The sequence below is a fragment of the Anguilla rostrata genome, chromosome 13 (genome assembly GCF_018555375.3).
Source record: "Anguilla rostrata isolate EN2019 chromosome 13, ASM1855537v3, whole genome shotgun sequence".
Lineage (NCBI taxonomy): Eukaryota > Metazoa > Chordata > Actinopteri > Anguilliformes > Anguillidae > Anguilla > Anguilla rostrata.
In genome coordinates this window covers 5300373-5321735 of record NC_057945.1, presented here as the reverse complement: position 1 = coordinate 5321735, position 21363 = coordinate 5300373, and the positions used below count along the sequence as shown (strand labels likewise).

The 21363-nt window shown below is 41.1% G+C and overlaps 1 protein-coding gene across 7 annotated transcripts in view; it reads left to right on the top strand.

Moving 5' to 3' along the window:
- The window catches only part of scn8ab (sodium channel, voltage gated, type VIII, alpha subunit b), a 94361-nt gene extending 80001 nt beyond the window's left edge, over positions 1-14360 (top strand). For all 7 annotated transcript variants that reach the window (XM_064304371.1, XM_064304370.1, XM_064304367.1 and 4 more), the window contains 6 exons: positions 1174-1458; positions 2192-2245; positions 3821-3958; positions 4531-4635; positions 7343-7613; positions 8647-14360. In XM_064304371.1, coding sequence (XP_064160441.1) covers positions 1174-1458; positions 2192-2245; positions 3821-3958; positions 4531-4635; positions 7343-7613; positions 8647-9800 — 2007 coding nt within the window. In that variant the 3' untranslated portion in view covers positions 9801-14360. The remainder of the gene's footprint in view (positions 1-1173; positions 1459-2191; positions 2246-3820; positions 3959-4530; positions 4636-7342; positions 7614-8646) is intronic.
- The last annotated feature ends 7003 nt before the right edge of the window (positions 14361-21363 follow it).

Sequence of the window (21363 nt, the reverse complement as noted above, 5' to 3'; positions counted from 1 at the left end):
TGGTAAACCACTATACATACATTTATAAGAATGGATTGGTAAACCACTATACATACATTTATAAGAATGGATTGGTAAACCCTGTGCGTACATTCAAAGGAATGCATTGGTATTGACTGCATAATATATTTGAGGTGATTTATTTAATTCCCAGTGTATGCCCACCAGTCTTGTATGGTGCAGTACAGTTGCGACCATTAAGACTATTGATAAATTAGGATTTCAGCCCTGGACACAAGTGATTTAATTTAATCTTCTTTCCATTTAAAAAATCTTTTTCAGCTCAAAAGCTAAATGTTGCACTGGCAAACCTAATGACCTGCATTTTACATAGAGAGCTATTGCACTGGCAAACCTAATGACCTGCATTTTACATAGAGAGCTATTGCACTGGCAAACCTAATGACCCACATTTTACATAGAGAGCTATTGCACTGGCAAACCTAATGACCTGCATCTTACATAGTGAGCTATTGCACTGGCAAACCTAATGACCCACATTTTTGTCCACCCAGAGTTTAATTCCTTCAGAAGGGATTTTCCCAGATTCACTGAATTTCCTGTAGAGCATGGCACTGAAAATGTTTTGGCAAAGCATTTCATTGGACACAGTATCTTGTTTCCTTTTGTTACACCTGAGTTATTAAACTAACTGCAAAAAACAACACGATTAAAGTAGCTGCTGGTATTCCTTTATTTTACTCATTGTTAATTTAGCTGAAGGAGTGGGTAAGAGGTATAGATTTTTTCTGAGACTCAATGTGATGTGAAACTTAATTTCATTTGGATGTCACATTGACATTTAAATCCTTTTTAAAATAACACCTAGGAAAAGTAACAGCTAGAGTAATATCATGCAGGTATGCAGCTACTGTGTGTGTGTGCGTGCGTGCGTGTGTATGCGTGATGCCTGTGTATGTGTGTGCGCGTAAGTGTGTGCGTGTGTATGTGTGTGTGTGTGTGTGTGTGCGCAAGTGCGTGCGTGTGTGTGTGCGTAAGTGCGTGCCTGCGTATGTGTGTGCGTGTGAGTGTATGTGCATGCATATGTGTGAGTGTGTTTGTGTGTGACTGTATGTGCATGCATATGTGTGTGTGTTTGTGTGTGAGACTTTCTTGTGTGAAGGGCTGCACTCTGATATTCTCACAAAAGGTTGCCCTGTCTCTCTGGTCTAGGTGGTAGTCAACGCCCTGGTCGGAGCCATTCCCTCCATTATGAATGTGTTGCTGGTGTGCCTCATCTTTTGGCTAATTTTCAGCATCATGGGGGTCAACTTGTTCGCCGGAAAGTATTACTATTGTCACAATGAGACGGCCGAGGAGCGCTTTGAGGCCGACGAAGTCAACAACAAGACCCAGTGCTTTAACCTCATCAACGCTAACTTCACCGAGGTCCGGTGGAAGAACGTAAAGATCAACTTTGACAACGTGGGGGCTGGCTACCTGGCCCTGCTGCAAGTGGTGAGGGAGTGCCTCTCCTTTTCTTTCCTTCCTTTCATTCTTATTCGTCCGTCTTCACTCTCTTTTTGAGGTTTTTCACATTTTCTTTTCATTTAGAGGCGTACCTTATAACGCACTGAAACACACGTTTGCATTGTTCGTGTTTACTCCAACATTAATTCATTTCTAGTCAAGTATGGGTGGTGTTTGTCATCAAAAATGACGTCTTATGAACAAACACTCCTGTGTTGGTTTTGATGTTGAGTGTCAGATACGGGTGTTTGCTGTAAATTCATGAAATGGGCAAAGTTAATTTCATGAAATGTACAATATCAATTTAAAATGATTTCTTTACCATAAGTTGTCATTACCTAAGATGCCAAATTAAAGTAGATATAGTAATATAGTATTTTAGTATTATATTTTATGGAAAATGGTGTCCAATGTTTTTTAGTGAATTACAGATTTACAGTCCATGTGCTATAGAGGATCTGAGATGGACTGGAACAGTATCACCAAAACAGTGCTACAGCTGTAGACTGCATTTAGGCTTTCTTGATATTCTATAGTACACTGTAGCATCAATTGAAATAGTTTTTTGTAGATTTAATGTAAAACATCATTTAATTTAAATTTTATTACTCTTCTTCATACTCCCTATCAGGCCATCCAGGACATACATCACTGTAGCGGGACAAGTATTTATTCTGATTCTCTTCCACTCACCTTTTTTCTCTCTCTTTTGCTCCAATAGGCCACTTTTAAGGGCTGGATGGACATCATGTACGCTGCAGTAGACTCCAGAAAAGTACGTCGAGTTTTAGTATTACATTTGTTTCGTTTTTTTCTGCGCTAATCAAATTTGTATTTCAAATTTATATTTCATTTATTTCATGTGGGGTTTAAAAAAAAAAAAAAAACAGACATTACACTTTATTACAACAATGTCATTCAGTGAGTTAAGCCTCCCTATTCCAAGTCAGCATAAGTATTTGGGACAAATGACCATCAGCTATTTCAAAATTTCATAGATTTACAATGTTAATGTAATTATTTATAAATGGAAAGGTGTGAGTGTCAGGGCATGGGGTATATGCTTTGGAAGCATGTATAGCAGTGGTCTCCAACCCTGGTCCTGGAGAGCTACAGGGTCTGCTTGTTAGTTTTCATAGTGACTCTGCACTTCATGAATCAATTAGAGCACTTGATTACACAGTTAACTCAACTCACCTGGTGTCTTGGGTCTCAATTGGATGCTGATTTTAAGGTGAAAACAAAGACCAGCAGACCCTGTAGCTCTCCAGGACCAGGGTTGGAGACCACTGATTTATAGAGTCTACTTTATGAGCTAAAAGCTAAAACTGCGGATGAGGGACAGGCAACTGAATGTGACAAGCAAGAAAGCTATTGTGAGGAAGGAAGAAAAGAGAAAATTGATTTGCGCCATTGTAGAATGTTTGTACGTTCCAAAGTCAACCTCTGCGTAGCCTACTAAAGAAGAAACTAACTACTGGAGGACTTGTGTGGATGTGGCTACGGGGACATTCATGGTGATGAGGCCATAGATACATGGCCTGAACACCATGAATGCCCAGACTCCTTCAGACTGTGCCCTGCATCATGATAATTTGGTTATATTTTTTTCTTACTGCGGTAGCTGCCGTCATTTAGACCAGTTTTAATCTTTACGTCATTGAATCTACACACGGAGGCCTCTGATTCCTTCCTAGAAAGTTAAACAGCAGGAAAAAACTGCGTCTTAAGGGTGTTCTAGTATCATAGCAGTATTAGGCTACATAGGAACTATCATTATATTATATACAACATTCATAATTTATGGTCCAATGTCCTGGAATTAAGACTTTCTTTAAGTGCCTTTTCTATTTTTTAAAATCTTTTTTATTATTTAACCAGGATGGGCTCAGTGAGATTAAAAATCTCTTTTTTTCAAGAGTGACCTGGCCAAGACAGGCAGCAGCAAGTCAAACACACAAAGTTACAGAAAATGCATCAAAATTCAGCAAAATGAGTTAAAATCAAGAATGTAAATGGCACTAATCTAGCCAGAACAGACTTGCCAATAATAGAGCCTTTAGATCATTAACCATAGATTAAAAAACCCAGAGGCCAGTTTCAAATAATTTGGTAATACATTTCAGGTAAAGGGAGCTGAATACATGAAGACATACTTTCCTCAGCTCTGTATGGACATTGGGGACAGACAACAGGATTAAATCCAGAGAACTAAGACAATTACCTCCAGCACATACAGAAATGAAGTGAACAGTGTGAATTTGGGGGACAAGGGGCATTTATTAGTATGCTGTGGCAGAAAGCCAAAAAAGACTGTGTGTTTTTTCACCCCCCCCCCCCCTTTCTGCAGGTGGAGGATCAGCCCATCTATGAGGACAACATCTACATGTACATCTACTTTGTCATCTTCATCATCTTTGGCTCCTTCTTCACCCTCAACCTCTTCATTGGTGTAATCATCGACAACTTTAATCAGCAGAAGAAGAAGATAAGACCCGTTCCTTTCTTTCTCTCCTTTTCTGAAAATCCAAAAACCCACACACACCAACTTACTATACCAGGGGAATTTTTAAGGGGAAGCTTTGCCAGACATTTATGCACACAAATAAAATAACAGAAAGTAGATGTATTGAAATCATTTTTCTGTTTCCTTTCTATATAGGTGGACAGTCTTTGCTTGATTTTTAACAGTTGGATTCTGTCTACATTATTCAATTATGACTATATTTGAGTTATGACTATAAACATAACTGTCAGTGTTTTGCCTTATTCTCTTCACAAACAGTTTTGCGAGTTCAGAAATGGGCGGAATCAGAAATCGAATGAATGAAGATTAAATGCAGTGTTTGTCCTTTTTATGTTTCTTTGCAGACAGTTTTGTGAGTTCAGTAATTTTGCAAGTTCGGCCAAAATCAACTCGTCAAACTGTTTGTGAATCCAAAGTTAATGACAAATGTTCAATGTAGACCGTTGTCATTACAAAGTTTTTGATGGAATGCGTCACAACCATATTTCCAGGTCCAATACAGATTGTAACAGCATTTTCTTTTATTTCTATACTTTGGGGGCCAGGATATTTTCATGACTGAAGAGCAGAAAAAATATTACAATGCCATGAAAAAACTGGGCTCTAAGAAACCACAGAAACCCATCCCTCGACCGCTGGTATGTGTTCTCTCAGTCTCTCAGTCTCTCAGTTTCACTGAGACTGTGCAATTATACGCCATCTATTACAGACCTGCAGACGGTAGACGGCACTTAATGGTTTAATATTGCTTATCTCTAGCTCTTATGTTTGTTTACCATATGAAATGCACTTTTGTAAGTTGCTTTGGCTAAAAGTGTCCACCGAAATGGCACTGTAATTTGTAATCCTACAGCCTTCTGGGTGTTTTGGGAGTATCCCCTTTTTTCTGTGAATGACCAGACATACACCTGACTTAATTTGCTTCTGATGTACCAGTAACAGAATGTAACATTAAATTTAGTTAAGCAGTATGTACATCACATGTATTGGATGCTGAATGTCTCCCTCTAATTTGATATTTTAATGTTTTTACCTGTTTACCTTCCAATTTGGAATACCTGATCATATTATTATTAGCACGGATAGCCTGCTAACTCTGCTATCAATGCAGGCAAGCACATATAAGCATTTGGTCCTCCAGAGCATACAATGTTTGCCACCACAGTTCACAAGTCAGGCTTAAACAGATAAGATCCTGGGGGAAATGGACTTGCAGCTGCCCAATGAACCAGTGGGTGTCGCTGTTGCGCAGTGAGAGGTCGACATCCCAGCTGACTAAAACCTTCCAGTTTCTAGGCAGTGCCAATTGGGCATCGAGCTGTGGGACTTCTGCCCAAAGATGCCACTGGCAAGGTCTTTCCGATTGGATTTTAACCAGTCCCTCTCAAATTAACATTCAGTTGCTTTATTGATGAGTGCAAGGACAAAACTAGTCTCTGTGCAAGAGACCATGCATTGCAGTTCGCAGACACGCCTATTCAGAATGGCTTACCTGCAATGAGCTCATGAGTGTACACAGCAGAGTTACGTGAGCAGCAATGCCAGACCTGGCAAACAATCCAAGGCCAGCGAGTCTCAGTCCAACTTTAATAAACCACATAATTATGCCTGCTGAGAACCATAATGCAAATCATTGTGGCATTATTTAGCTCACATCCATATAAAGCATAAAGTATGCTATAGTCCTAAAATAATTACATAAGATAAAAGTACTAGGGTTTGAAAATAATAAGTGAGCCTAGGTACAGTGTGAAGAGGTGGATCTTGAAATAGGCTAGTGACTATTCTGTTCTAGCCTGAATGGGAAGTTAATTCAGGACCATTGCAGGACCAGTATTGACAGGCATTGTGACTGTGACAAGCATCCGAGCAGGAAGCAGGCATGCGCAGTAAAATGTCCAGCGTTAATTCAACTCTAACAGATAACATTTTTTTACACTCTGGGTTCCAGTAAAGGCAAATCTTAAAGCGACAGCATACAATCACATTCTAGACAATTCTGTCCTTCCTCAACAGTTTGGGGAAGAACTTGACTGGCCTGCACAGAGCCCTGACCTCAACTCCATTTAATATTGTTGGGATCAATTGGAAAGCCAAATGCAAGCCAGGCCTAATGGCCCAATCAGTACCCAACCTCACTAATGCACTTCTGCCTGAATGGAAGTAAATCCCTGCAGCAATGCCCCAACATCTAGTATGAAGCCTTTCCAAAAGAGTGGAGGTTGTTATAGCAGAAAAGGGTGGACCAACTCCATATTTATTCCCATAATGATGTGATGTTGGATGTCAAGTGTCCACATACTTCTGACCATATAGCGTACAATACATTTTGTCAGCTTTCTGATGTGTAGCAAGACATGTAACTAACTATTAGCTAGGTGATTATCATTGCTGGACTGGACAGACACAGTGACAATGATGATGATGATGATAATGATGATGATGATGATGATGATGATGATGATGATGATGATGAATACCATGTGACCTAGCTATTTTGCTCTAAATGTGAGATACAGTGAAATTAAAAACAGAAATGATATGAAATAAAACGTTTGGTCCATAAAGTAGCTTCACCTGTTGTGCTAATGTGAGCCAGCTAACTTTAGTCTTTGTTAGCTGGTTCTCACTAACACTGAATGTAATGCACATTCAAGATCAATGTATTAACACTAGCTAGCATCGCAGATGTGGTGTTGCTAGTTAAGGTTACTTACCAAAGCAAGCATCTGTCCAACTTCTGCCACAAATTCTCAGATCAAAGTTCAATCTTGTGCTGATCCTCCTCCTAATCCTAACCCTGTCCCTTGGGCACCTAGCAGGCTCAGAATTGTGGGTGGTCCTTTGAATCCATAGTTACTTGAATACGATTTTGTTTGTCTCCGCTGTGGGATCTTTCCAGTTGTGTGCAGTGCTGTAGCTGTCTCACACTCAGGACTCCTTTATGCTAGGCCACTTCCAGGTTTTTCACATATATCAAGTTTTGAGGTGGGCATGGCTAATGACAATTAAAAATTGAGTCTGGCTAGAATTATGTCTCAGTTAGAATAAATGAATGAAATACAGTTATAAATACATAGTTTTCCAACACATTATTGTGCTGGGGGTGCTAACACCTACCAGTTGTACTTCAATTACAGTAAATTGCTGTCACGGTAACTAAACTGGTTGACTAGTAAGGTTTCACAGTTTTAGCTAGTAAGCCATTTTTAGAAGCAGTTTAACTGGTTCCAGCTAACAAGGGAATTAAATAGGAAATAATACATATAAAAACAAGAAAATTATGATTGCTGTAACCATAATGACTGACTTTCAGTTAAATCCATTCTCTTTCCTCTGTCCTAGAACAAAATCCAGGGGATGGTGTTCGACTTTGTGACGCAACAGGTTTTTGACATCTCCATCATGATCCTAATTTGCCTCAACATGGTGACCATGATGGTAGAGACAGATGATCAGACACCTGAGATGGAGGACATCCTATACTGGATCAACTTCATTTTCATCATTGCCTTCACCAGTGAGTTTGTGCTCAAGCTCTTCGCCCTGCGACATTACTACTTCACCATAGGATGGAACATCTTCGATGTGGTTGTGGTCATCCTCTCCATTGTGGGTGAGTGAAGGAGCAAGGGTTTTTCTTATGTTTTTTGTGGTATTTTCTTAATTGTTTCCTTATTGTCCCCAATTGGACCTTTCTGGTTACTGCACGTTGGCCTAAACCTGCACAGTGACCACTTTCTTGCTGAAGTGTGGGCATTCCTCTGTTGCAAAGATAACAATTTTATAAAATGGATAGGACTTTGCTATCATCATCTTTTTGTATAGAAGTGAGAGAGGAACACCACCAAGAACACTGGTAATAAGAACAATGTGAACAGTGATTTATGGATATTTTCTGGGTGTACTGTACAAGGCCTCTTATGGTATCCAAGCTTTATAGTTTGATGGTATCTACCAATCAGCATTGATGTTGTTCTCTTTTGTTGTTACCTATATAATCCACCAATAAGATCGGTGAAGCACTTGTCATATGGAGGTTGATGACACAAAGGTCCTATCCCTGTTTTATCGTACCTGCTCTGCTGCACATGTCCACAGGACAATATTAACCATACACAACACCAACTCAGAGCACAATATTAACTATACACAACACCAACTCAGAGCACAATATTAACCATACACAACACCAACTCAGAGCACAATATTAACCATACACAACACCAACTCAGAGCACAATATTAACCATACACAACACCAGCTTAGAGCACAATATTAACCATACACAACGCCAACTCAGGGCACAATATTAACCATACACAACGCCAGCTTAAAGCACAGTATTAACCATACATAACACTGGCTCAAAGCACAATGTTAACCATACACTATACTATACCAAGTTGCAAAATTAAACATTTTTAAATGAAAGTAGTTGTTTACTAATGAGTGATGACGTCTTTTTTGTTAATGGTATTGAATATTCAGGACACACCTCCCATCACCCATGCTGCCAAAAGGGATAATGCCAACTGTGCGAAGAAACATTTTCAACCTAAAATAGCAATAAATAAATAAATAAATAAATAAATGTTAAAGCAATTATGAAATAACTTGTTTCTCCTCTCTTCCTCTCTGTACTATAGGTATGTTCCTGGCAGACATTATTGAAAAGTACTTTGTGTCACCAACTTTGTTCAGGGTGATCCGTCTGGCCCGTATTGGACGCATCCTGCGTCTGATCAAGGGGGCTAAGGGCATCCGAACTTTGCTGTTTGCGCTGATGATGTCACTTCCTGCCTTGTTCAACATTGGCCTGCTGCTCTTTCTGGTCATGTTCATCTTCTCCATCTTCGGCATGTCCAACTTCGCCTACGTCAAGAGGGAGGCGGGCATCGACGACATGTACAACTTCGAGACCTTCGGGAACAGCATGATCTGCCTGTTCATGATCACCACCTCGGCCGGCTGGGACGGCCTGCTCCTGCCCATCCTCAATCGGCCGCCCGACTGCAGCCTGGAGAAGGAGAACCCCGGCACCTCGGTCAAGGGCGACTGCGGCAACCCCTCGGTGGGCATCTTCTTCTTCGTCATGTACATCATCATCTCCTTCCTCATCGTGGTCAACATGTACATCGCCATCATCCTGGAGAACTTCAGCGTGGCCACGGAGGAGAGCGCCGACCCGCTGAGCGAGGACGACTTCGAGACCTTCTACGAGATCTGGGAGAAGTTCGACCCGGACGCCTCGCAGTTCATCGCCTACGCCAAGCTCTCCGACTTCGCCGACGCCCTGGAGCACCCGCTGCGGGTGCCCAAGCCCAACACCATCGAGCTGATCGCCATGGACATGCCCATGGTGAGCGGGGACCGCATCCACTGTCTGGACATCCTGTTCGCCTTCACCAAGCGCGTGCTGGGCGACAGCGGCGAGCTGGACATGCTGCGGCAGCAGATGGAGGAGCGCTTCGTGGCGGCCAACCCGTCCAAGGTGTCCTACGAGCCCATCACCACCACGCTGAGGCGCAAGCAGGAGGAGGTGTCCGCCATCACCATCCAGCGGGCCTACCGCTTCCACCTGGCCAGACGCGGCTTCGTCTGCAAGCGCAGGCCGGCGGCCGACAAACTGGAGAACGGGGGGACCAATCAGGAGAAAAAAGAGGGGACGCCCTCGACTGCCTCCCTGCCTTCCTATGACAGTGTGACCAAACCTGACAAGGAAAAACAGGAGGAGAATGAGGGGCGGGGGAGGAAAGAGAGGGGCAGAAACCAAAAAGACGTCAGGGAATCCAAGTGTTAGAATACAATAACAATAATTAACTAATAATAATGAATTAAAAATAACAATAATAATAATATGTTAAAGCAAAGAGAGAGGGAAAACCCCATGAAATCACAATAAGCAGATTATTTCATTTGCAAGTTTAAACAACAAAAAAAAAGAGAAAAAGTGAAAATACAAATAAAATAATTGTTTACAGACTTCGTTAATGTATCAATGCAGAAGAAACGGCTTGGTTTCTTACAGCTTTGAAGACACTTAAACTCAATTAAACCAAACATAATCAGCTTACTGTGTGACCTTGTTGCATCAAGACTTAAGATTTCAATAAATAGTTAAGAAAAACGAAGAATCGAAAGAAGAAGACGACGCTCCCGCGCCGACAAAAAACTCTGTTTGTTGGGTGGGGGGGGATGGGACGTCTGTGACAGAGCGGGGGAATGTGAGCGGAGCAAGAGGAGGAAGACTCGCGCGAGATCTCCGCAATCGCCACACATGGATTCCTGTTCAGGAGCAGCGCCATGGTGGATTTTTTTTCCCAAAGGAAACAGCACTGCTGGACTCTTAAAACAACAGCTCAAAGCAGTCTGAAGGGTTCTCTGAGTCATTTTCATATTTAGAAAACGGGGGGGGGTAGCTGCAAAGCTAAAACAAACGAAACTGAGACAGGTGGGGGAAACGAAAGCTAGAGAGAGAAAAAAAAACCCAATAAAAATATAAGGGTTTTTTTTTTTTTGTTTGTTCATGCCGAGTATACTTGCATCTTACCATCTGAGCTGCAAAAAAGGGAACTAGGAAAAAAAAAATTAAACATTGCCCACATTACTTAATCATTTTATCTTTGTTATACCCGCATATAAAAAAAAGTTTTCTACATGGGCTTTCACACTGATTGGGAAGGGGGAACTAATTAGGGCTTTGACCTGGGCTGAAACGGGGACTTGCTCAGTCAGATCTCCAGATAAATAAATAATCGTGCTCGTTCAATGCATAGAAATGACTTGCATGATGGCATGTTTTGATCAGGAATCTTGCATGATTAAACATAGTCCACAAGACACTAATACTACAGACCACAACAGTGGCTTGACCATGAGTTTGAGGCTGTCCACTGGATATAAAAGAATATATAAAAAGATGAAAAAATTCAGATATTATATTGATGGTGATACACTATATTGGATTTTAAAAGAAAGCTAAAAATCCAAAGTCAATCCTGCCCTTAATAAATGGTACCATCCAAACAGACAGATCTCTCTTTGTAGCCGCATTTGGTTGAAATAAATTGCAAACATTCAGTAGCTGCTGTTTTAATTATTGCCATTATTGTGGCACATTAAATAAGAAACAATACAAGAATGTGCTGCTCTGGATTATGTGAACGAGATGAATGGGAATGCCTGTTTATATATAGAGAACGAGTAAAAAACAAGAAATATGCAGTAAACTACAACAAATTATTTCTTTCTACACAGCAATATTAATTTCCACACCTACCAGCTCTGATATTTGTTCTTTTTTTCTATATTTCTTTTTTTCTGGAAGAGGACACTGTTGGAGTTTGGGTGGGATAGATGTTTTTTAGGAGTGTACCGGGCTGATTATTTTCATGTTTATATATATGTTCTGAAGATATGAATTTGTTTATCATTATTTTACCTTTCCTTTTTCTTTTCTTTTTTTATGTTGTCTTTTCATTCTGTGGTACTGCCTATGCCTATTTCATTATTTAAGCTTTTATTGTGTGCATATTCTTTTTTATAAGGTATCAGTTTACACTGTGTCTTTAAGGAAATGTTAGTGAATTGAGGGTGTGTTCCATGGGAAGGTGGAGGGGGAACCAGGAGTTGGACGAGGAGCCCGGGGAGACAGGCCTTGTTGAGTAAGGCATGCAGTTTCTGGGCTCGGGAGGAGAAAAGAAATGCAACGCATGCTGTTTGCACTGCTCCAGTCTGCCCCCATTACCCAGAAGACACCGCAGATGCATTTTGTATGAATGTGAGTTGTGGTGTGCGCAAACGACGATGAGCCAAAATGGCGTCCTTGTGGCGTGAAGAAACGCACGGGGTGCGCCAAAATGGCATTTCAAAAGGCCTTTTGACTTGCGGTGTCAGCGATTTCCACCATACGAGTCCCATCTGAGTGTTAACGGTGGTCGTGACACTGGTGCACTTTGCCCAGTATGGCACTTCCTGGAGTCCGTTTTTAATAAAAATAATAATAAATAAAAAACAGGGCTAGGAGCATCTCAGTGATACATTTTTTGCTTACCAAAGCAGCCTTTATCAGAAGTGGAGTCATGCGATTCTGTTTTTCTTTATTATTGTTATTCTAATTATTATGGTTAATAGGACTACAGAATTTGATTGTATGCAGAAAAACAAATGGTTAATTTACTAAGCCACTGTCCTCATGTTGCCCCCAATGATTAATCTGTTTTCTGGAGCTTTGGATGGAACACTGTGAAGGCGGCGCAAAAGGTTTGAACAGCACACGATTTTATATGTGAGGTGGGTGTGGTGTTATAATTTTGATGGAAGCCCTTGAGTCTGACAGCAAATGTAAAGTGCTCTATACCCCCTGGTCAGCCATAATCCTCAGCAGAGGAGTAACATCGAACAAATGCCAAATAAGCCGAGCACTGGACGCATCTTACTGTGAGCCGAGACACAACACCAGAGCTTTTTGCACTTCCTGTTGTGCAGTGATGTCACTTCCTGTCTATGAATCCTCCCCCTTTCCTTTTTAAAGAGTTCTTTAGTCCAGTTGCTGCATGAAGTCTCCAAATCAGTGTGGGTGTCAACTTGAACCAAATAAACTCTGAATGAAAACCATAATGACAATTATGCCATCCATTTTTTGTGCCCATCTAGGATATAATGTATAAACGAAAATACATGCGTACGTAAAATAATGAAATGATTAAAAAAAGATATGTACAGTATAGGCTATATTGTAAATGGCACAAAATGCTGAAAAGTTACGGATGAACTTTTTAAGAGACTATAAATAATGTAACATATTTTATTTTATTGGCATGCATAGTTTTTGTAAATACAAAAATTACTGAAAAATACTACAGCTATTAATCTAATTACAAATAGTAAATATAACAAAAATAGAATGGCTTCCCGCAGACACCCTATGTCACACTTGTTAGATTGTGACACAATTTGTTAGATTAAGTAGATTTTTTGGGGGATACTTTTCACTATAGAGGGGAAAATCAACTAAAGAACTATGTATCAAAAAAGCAAAAAACTATATATGAATATACATGTATATGACCACCGTCCATCACTTCCCCCCCACCCCTCCTTAACTCTGTTTTAAGCCGTTCTGATAGTACCTGCTCACTTAAGTTTTTTTTTGTGCAATACATTCAGCAAATGACCAAAACTATAGCCTTTTTTTTGGGTCTGCTGCCATGGAATGCACACTGTACAAGCAGCTTGTAGAGGATTGTGTAGCCTGTGGCGATGAGACAACTGCGCAACCAACAGTATCGTTTGTACATTTATTGTCACCTGCCAAATAGAATACGAATGTGTCCAGAAGTCCCCAGGCATCCTGGGTGGCTTATTTTTCTGCTCGAAACCCTCCGGTGTTGCCAGATTCATTGGAATATATTCCCCCCAGACACTCCTCAATGTCCCTCATCTTCATTTGCCTCTCAATGCAAAATTTCCCTGAGACCCTAACCCTAACCCTAACCCTCCCCCCACCCATAATCCTAGCGATCTAGAATTCTTACTTCTGATAACCTCCCCCGTGAGTTTGTCAGAAAATCATTTGACAAAATTTGGGAGCAGTAAAACCGTAGTGTGACAACCTCGCCCTCTACCCCGATATCAAACCTCTCCCCCCAAAACATGCAAGTGCCATTGAAGTTTGATATTGATTTTATTTATATTTTATTTACTTATTTTTGTTTTTATTTTTCACATTAACAGATTATTTGTTGTTCTTTTTTAACGGCACGTGCCTTTTTCTGCTTTTTTATTGTTGAGAATTCGCAGAATGATGCCGCACCAAAACGCTGAACAGTGGATGGTAGTCAAAATGGAGCACAATGCGAAATCTGTATCTGACCTTGTGTGAGGAGTCCTAAAACCTGCCTGACGAATGAACAAAACATCTAAAAAGACATCATTAACCGTTTTTTTTTTTTTTGTTTGTTTATTTATTTTTTAAATTTGCATTATTTACCGAACATGACCTCAAGCATTCTTTTCCCCCCGCTTTTTTTACAGGCCATATTGGCTAGTGAAAAAGCAGCTTGCCTTTTGATCGGGCGTTCCGTTTTATGCTTCTGTTCATTTCGCACTTAACGTTCTTTTTTCGTACGGATAATCATTTCTTGTAACCATTTTATTTTTTGGCATGACTGAGATGCTATTTTATTTCGTTGTTGAAATACTTGAGAACTGCTTTTTGATTGTTGTTATCATTTGCCACGAATAAAGCGGGAGAGATAGTGTGTTGCACAACCACTTGGACTCTTAGCAAGAATTTATGAAAGATTGTCTTCATTTGAGCACGAACCTTTTTCTTAACAATAAAGCAGCCTTCCAGTTACGTATCGTTTTGAGTTCTTTTTTTCTGGGTTGGAGGAGTAAACAGAATTAGCGATTGAGGGTGGGGGGGATGGGGGGGTGGGGGAATAGATGTAATCTTGTTTCCTTATTGGTGGTTCCGCCATTTACAGTAACACTTTATCTTGTTGCCACTGTCACACCCAGCTATAATCGGAAGCGATCTGGACCGTCCATATTACCACATCAAAACAACCCCATAAGACTGAAGACCCACCACTGTATTTCACCATAGATATGATATCCTTTCTGTCCTTTTCCCACAGCCAAACACACTGCTGGTGTCATACGCATAGATTTCGGGGGGACGCAGGGGATACGTCCCCCTCAATATTCAATATTTAGAACACATGCATTTGTCCCCCCCAATAAAAACATGAAAGAAGCAGAGGACTTTTAAATTGATGCAGAAAAGGCACAACGTGGTGCATAAAAATTCACCAGAATGCAGGAAATTAAGTGTTTGACGCTCAGAATTTCCTGTGGGAGGAACCCCAGACCCCCGCTTAATGTGTCCCCCCCAATTTTCAAACGAAACCTACACCACTGGCTGGTGCGCATGGCCACACAGCCCAGTTCTGGCCTCTTCCGATAAGAGCACCTGGTTCCAAAGTGCATTGGTATGGTTTTGTATCTACTGGTCCTGGAGCCCTTGCTCCTCCGACTAGCAGGTTCAAACATAGCTGCAATTAAACTTTTCAGCAAGACCACGATCCCAAAGATTTGCTTTAAAATCAACCAAGAAATTGTTAACTGACCACTAAATTACAGTATTGCAATGGCAATCTCAATCTCCAGACTTGAACCTGATGAAAAGTTTGTAGTCTGAATTGAAGATAATAGTCCACAAGGCCATACAGAAAAATCTTGAAAGATTCTGTATGGAGGAATGGTGAAATACCCACCCCCAATGCACACCCACTAACATTATACTTGAGAACTCCATTGTGTTATTCTTGCAAAGGGTACAGTATATTAGAAGTAAATGACGGGTGGATAATCGTGACACAAATGTTTTAGTTAAAAATGATTTTCCTCTGACTAATTGTATTAATATTAAAGAATATAATTTTCAATTTTTTGATAATATAACTAATTTGTATTTTCATTTTTAACAGCCTTCCTTGGTCATTTTAATCAAGTGTGTGAATAATTTTGTGGACAGCACTGTGTGGTATTAAAAGGCAATGGATCTGTTGAAAAGTAGGGTGGACTAGTGGTCTTAAGGAAGCATCAGGAAGTCACAGGAGTCAAAAGAATCCAAAAGATAATGAAATGTTTTTTTGTTTTTTTTTGTCTGAGAATAATGAATTGTTTTAACCTGGGTCTTATTTTCAGAGTATTTTCCACCATTCCTGCTGGTTCTAATAGTGTTTTTACACATTTTACTGCTTCATCGCTGAGCCTTTTTGGGTTTATTTTTCCATGCCAGTAGCTTAAAACATTCTGTTTAAACTTGCAGAATTGACTTACCATACCTCCACTATTCTGCATGGACAGAAATTTCATTTAACTTTTCATCTGAGTATTCTCGGTCAAATAAACATGGGTGGCCATCAAATTGAAGACACTCACCAACATCCTTGTGATAGTGTGATGGATAATCGGCCATTGTAATAGGTTTAGATTTGCCTTTTCATGTTATCTTATAAAGGTGAACCACAAGCCACAGTAAACAGAAAATCTTCATGCGTGCAAGCAAGAAACAAAAACCTTGACAGTGAAGCAGATACGTGAAATACTATCAGGACCAATAGGAATGATGGAAAATGCTACAAAAATAAGACCCAGATTTAAAAAAAGGAATTGTCATTTAAAGCCTACATTACCAACAGACACGAAAACCTTCACCAAAGAAAAACAAAACAAAAAATTAACAAAAAGATATTTACTCCCACCAACAGAAAATCTCTAAATAATATGTCCTTAAAGCTAAACACTGCCACCGCAAGGTCACCAGATGGTATTAAACTCTCATACAAAGTCTCCTGTCTATGTTAGTCACTCTAAGAATTCTACCCACTGAGCTCCCTAGCTTTCTTATACAAGGTCTACCCTAATAAAAATAAACCAATTGAACATTGTTTATTTACACATGTATTAAAGGAATTTTCCCCTAGTCTACACTGGATTACAAACAAATCATACAGGTAAACACCTACCTGCAAATTGTCATGCAGGGTGGGGGGTGACCACTGTAGCACACAGTGAACAGATAAGCACAAAAAGAGGACAATTGGCTTGGAGCCATTTATTTACCAGGGAACAGAAGATGACAGAAAAGCCTTTATAAATAAAGCAACGCCAACCTGGCAACCAAAACTTACTACCAAGCTGGGCAAGAATACAAAAGAAAACACCAAACACAGCAAAGCATACACATCTGCTAAGTCCCCCCCCCTCCCCAACCCCGTGGACAGCACCCCAATTCCCTTCCTGGGATCACAAAATACATTTAAATGTGAGATCCCCCCATACTTGCAGAAATGAATGTTTTCCCACAGAATAGGTTTTCACATGCCTAGCTTCTCTAGGTACCACACTCTCTGGTAAGTTAACCTGCTCCCAGATAAAATGCTTTAAATGAGAGAAATATGCACTGTCCATAGACAAAACCCCAAGTAAATATATATTTGTGCACTTGTACTTGTTACACCTGGCATTTAGACAACAACAACAAATGGGTTTCATTTGCATTAGCTCACCATTAATTTGCTACTCAAATAGTCGCACCTGCTGAAATGCTTTTCCCCCCAACCACTCCCAGTTTCTGCCTTTTTAAAACAAAACAAACAAAATGGTCGCCTCACATTCATTTACATGCCTCATGCTCTTGCAGGACACACATATTACGCCTACAAATGAGTGCTGTCGGTGTGATTACAGGCGAATTGTGCTGAAAGGGAAAACATTGAGTTCATCCCCCCTCCCACCCCCCTACCCCCGCCCACAAGTCCCAGACAATCTGCCACAACACTTTAGGCAGTGAAAGGTAACAGTCCAAGTGTTGAGTCTTCCATAGAGTACAGCCACTGGAGTGCATGTGTGTCTGTCTGTAGCGTAAACATGCAGGTAATCTACCCCTCTCAAAGAGTCCATGGTCCACTTCATTCCCAAGCACCACTTTTCTACAGTGTAACCTGGGCCTCTCCAGGGAACAGCCTACAGCTAATACAGAGCACAGGTTGCCTGTCTCCCATGCTAACCCAGCGTTCTATGCTAACTTTTTTCTGAGGAGCACTGTGCCCCCAATAAGTTGGGCATATAATCATATTTGAATTCAAACCATAAACAATTTGGTACATCATTTCAAAACATTAACAAATGCACCAAAATACATGAACAAAACAAAAATGCTTCCACACACACTCACACACACACACACACATACATACATATACATAAGCAGCAACCATTCAAAACATTTAAAACCCCAGGGAGGGTTCCTCAGTGCTTGCACACGGGAGGCCCTCAGTGGCTGAAACACGGGCAGAGCTTCTTATTTAATTTTTAATGCTGTTTTGAGCAGAAAACCCCTCTCACACTGGGCAGTGGTGATTGGGAGGACTATCATGGTCACCACCAGGTACAGTATGTTCTGGGGAAAAAAAACATTAGAAACAACTGTTCCAAATATTGCATCGATTTGAGCTAAGATAATATTAAAATCAACAATGCATTTACCTTGTAGTCACTGCAGTGTGGTTCTTTGGAGAGTCTGCCACAAGCTGCTGTAGCTTCTAACCTTCAGTGTGCCTACTCATCTTGGAAGAGTTCAATCTTAAATCCAGACCTGCACGGAAGTACAACATACAAGACAAACAACATACTGTACAAAAATTATACCCCGGTGTGTGTGTGTCCTGTATTTCTTAAGATGATGCATGTTGGCATCAAAATATTTAACATAAGTACCATTGGAGAACTTTCTTAAAGTGTTTAGCTAGGTTTCTCACTTCTTCTTCACCACAGAACAGTAGCTCATCTCGAGTTTCTGGCATTGTCTCATGGTGGAAAATTTTGAAATGTTATCAGCATAGAAACATGATAGTGATTTCGTGTGATACAATAGTCATGAACAGTGCCTGTAACTGTATAGTTACAATCAGTCTATCCCTGTCATGCAAGCGCCTCACTAATTCCATTCTTATGGGATACAGGTCAAAAACGCCAGCTTCCCGACACACACCCAGCGGATGCAGTGGTGGGGCCATCCGGTGTGACTGTGCTGTATAACCCAGGACCCAGGCTGGAATGATCACACTGAATATAATGCATTATCATTAGGCCTGTGCCTTTTCAGTCACTACCTAATACATAGATTGTTGACTTGTTTATACTGTCTGGACTGATTATATTTATTGTATTGTGTGTGATGACTGAATAAAAAATACTAGTACTACTACTACTATTAATAATAATATTCTTAAAAGGCACAATTAAACCCCATGAACAACAGCATTGTGTGTGAGTTGCCCCACCACAAATACACAAATAAAAAATACTACAAACAGCATCCTGCGTGATGAACATGGAAATAGTCTGCTCACCCTACGTGTTGCTCCTTGCTGAGCCTAATGAAGCTGGAGACAGATTTCCCTGCGTAAACTGAATCTCCTCAGTAAATAGTCTTTTCACTCCCACTGCACTTCTTGGTCAGGTCCTTTTCAAAACTTGCTTGAATCAGGTGGGCTTTGCACGGATGAAGCATGGCCCCTTCTGTGATCGCTGAAAAGGCTTTTCAACGCTGAAAAGGAGTTCTCAGAGGTGGCAGTGGCAGGCAAAGCAGTGCTATCAGGACAGTTGCCATTACCTCAAGGGTCTTGGGTGGCAGTGTAGTGTGATGGGTGAGGAACTGGTCTTGCAACCTAAAGGTCACAAGTCCAATTACCGAGTGGGAACCAGCATTGCTTCAGTATTTGTCCCTCTGTATAAATGGATGCAATGTAAAGGCTCTGGATAAAAGCGTCTGCTTAATGCCTGTAATATAATGTCTAATGTAATGGCAGGTGGTGGGAAGAGTTTTCAGAGTCCATTTCCCATTCTCTGAGGGTGTGGAAGATGTGTGTGCGGACAAACTGTAGGCCAACAACATACTCAACATCTACAAGCTTGGTGCTGGTCAACTCCAAGAGGGGTTTCACTTCAGTGTCTAAATATTTGTAACTCTTTGGACTGAGTGAAGCAAATGATTCCAAGAGTGCACTGTTACACTCTCAAAAGCGGTGGGACATTTTTCCACGCATCACATCTACACAACCAAAGCGGTGTCTGTTGCTCCTCATCCGCATCCACTCTTCCTGGTCATTGCATCGCGCTCCCATTGAATGTTCAGCGACATAATCTCATAGATGTGTGTTGGTTGTCCATCTTCTTCTTGCTTTGTGGGCTGTGTCTCCCCTCTGTATCATCCACAGCCTTTCACCAATCCCGTAGCTCACTGAACGCGGCGTGGGTGCCGGGATGCTCAACACACTCTGTGGCTGACTTCAACAGTTTGACAGCTGTTAGGAGAGCCACGATCTTAGACTGTAGCAGTCTGTTAGGTGGTTCAAAAAGTACCGAAATCCTGTTTGCCAGATGTGGAATAAACCTGAAACTGGGTGTGGTGTGGGGATGGCTGGTTTAAGCAGCCACCCCCTGCCTGCGGTCAGCTAAATTGACCTGCCAATTGGATAATGTGTTAGAATTAGTAATTGGCCAAGGCTAATCGACACCAGAACAGGAGGGCTGCACCTGTGGTAGTAGTAATCACTGCGCAACAGTTAAATCTGCCATCCACCCATCAGGGCTCCTGTCAGACAGGTTTTACATCTGCTCACTTGGCTGTAACATCTTGCCAAACCCTTGTTAATAAAATCTGGACTGTTGGAACATCATCTCCCTGTGTCTCTGTGCTGGAGGGCCCCAAGGAAATCCACTTCGGTGGCCTGTGGCAGGCGTGTTTGCCACACTGGGCTTTAAAATGGCTTTGACACTGCAATCTCAGGGCTTCCTCCCTCACGTCTGCTGGAAATCCGCATTTGTTTATCCTGAATCGACAGTTGGGATATGTCCTGATGTGATTTGAGTACAACCGGCACAGTGGCCAAGTGACCAGTCCGACGTTAGTCCAGCAGACGTTTTAGTGCTTCCCTTTTATAATGAACAGCGACTGCGGGCTTTTCTTATGAACTTACAGGTTATAAATGAAAAAAAATATCTGCATTGGGCTCCTGTGCAGACAGTGAATGCACTACCACTAGGTGGAGTTGATGATTAAAACAATGTACGTAAGGGTTTTCCGTATCCGATCCGTCCTGAAGAAGTCTCTATAACATGGCTTGTGCTTCCCTGACCTCAGTGAGGCTCCATCATGCACTTCGACGAGTTTCTCTGTGTTCAGTCCATATTTGGCCAGTTCAGAAATAAATCTCTTTGTGTGAGTGTGTTTGCATCCCCTGTATCTGCCATAGCTATTATCAAAATTATTTGATAATAGCTTTGTTTTAATCTTGTATTTCAAAATTTTCTAAAAACAAACCCAATTACGATTGACATGTCATTCTGGCCTGAAGGGTCCCTTGTTGCATTCACTTTAACAGAATAAAACAAATCCCCTATTCACCCAACAATATGCCCTGTCACTAAGGTACGCATCATGCTAGATTAGTTCATACTGAATGTCAAGAGATGTGTCCGTTGCCTTTTGGGGAATGGTTTGTATTATTTTGTTCAACTCTGAGTCTTTGTGACGTAACTTTGATATAAGAAGCCCCAAAACGACTTTCCATAAATACAATCACTCTATCGCACTGACATGACGCTATAATGCACTGAGTTGATTCGCATTTTCCATCAACAATGTATCGATTTAAATCTCCAAGTGAGTGATGATGAACTCAAAGCGTGCCGTACCTGACACCTGGCAGCACCACCGTTCCATTGTGTTGCGGGAAGAAGACGCCAGACAGCACCTTGTGAGAGGCTCACATTTCCGCGACCCC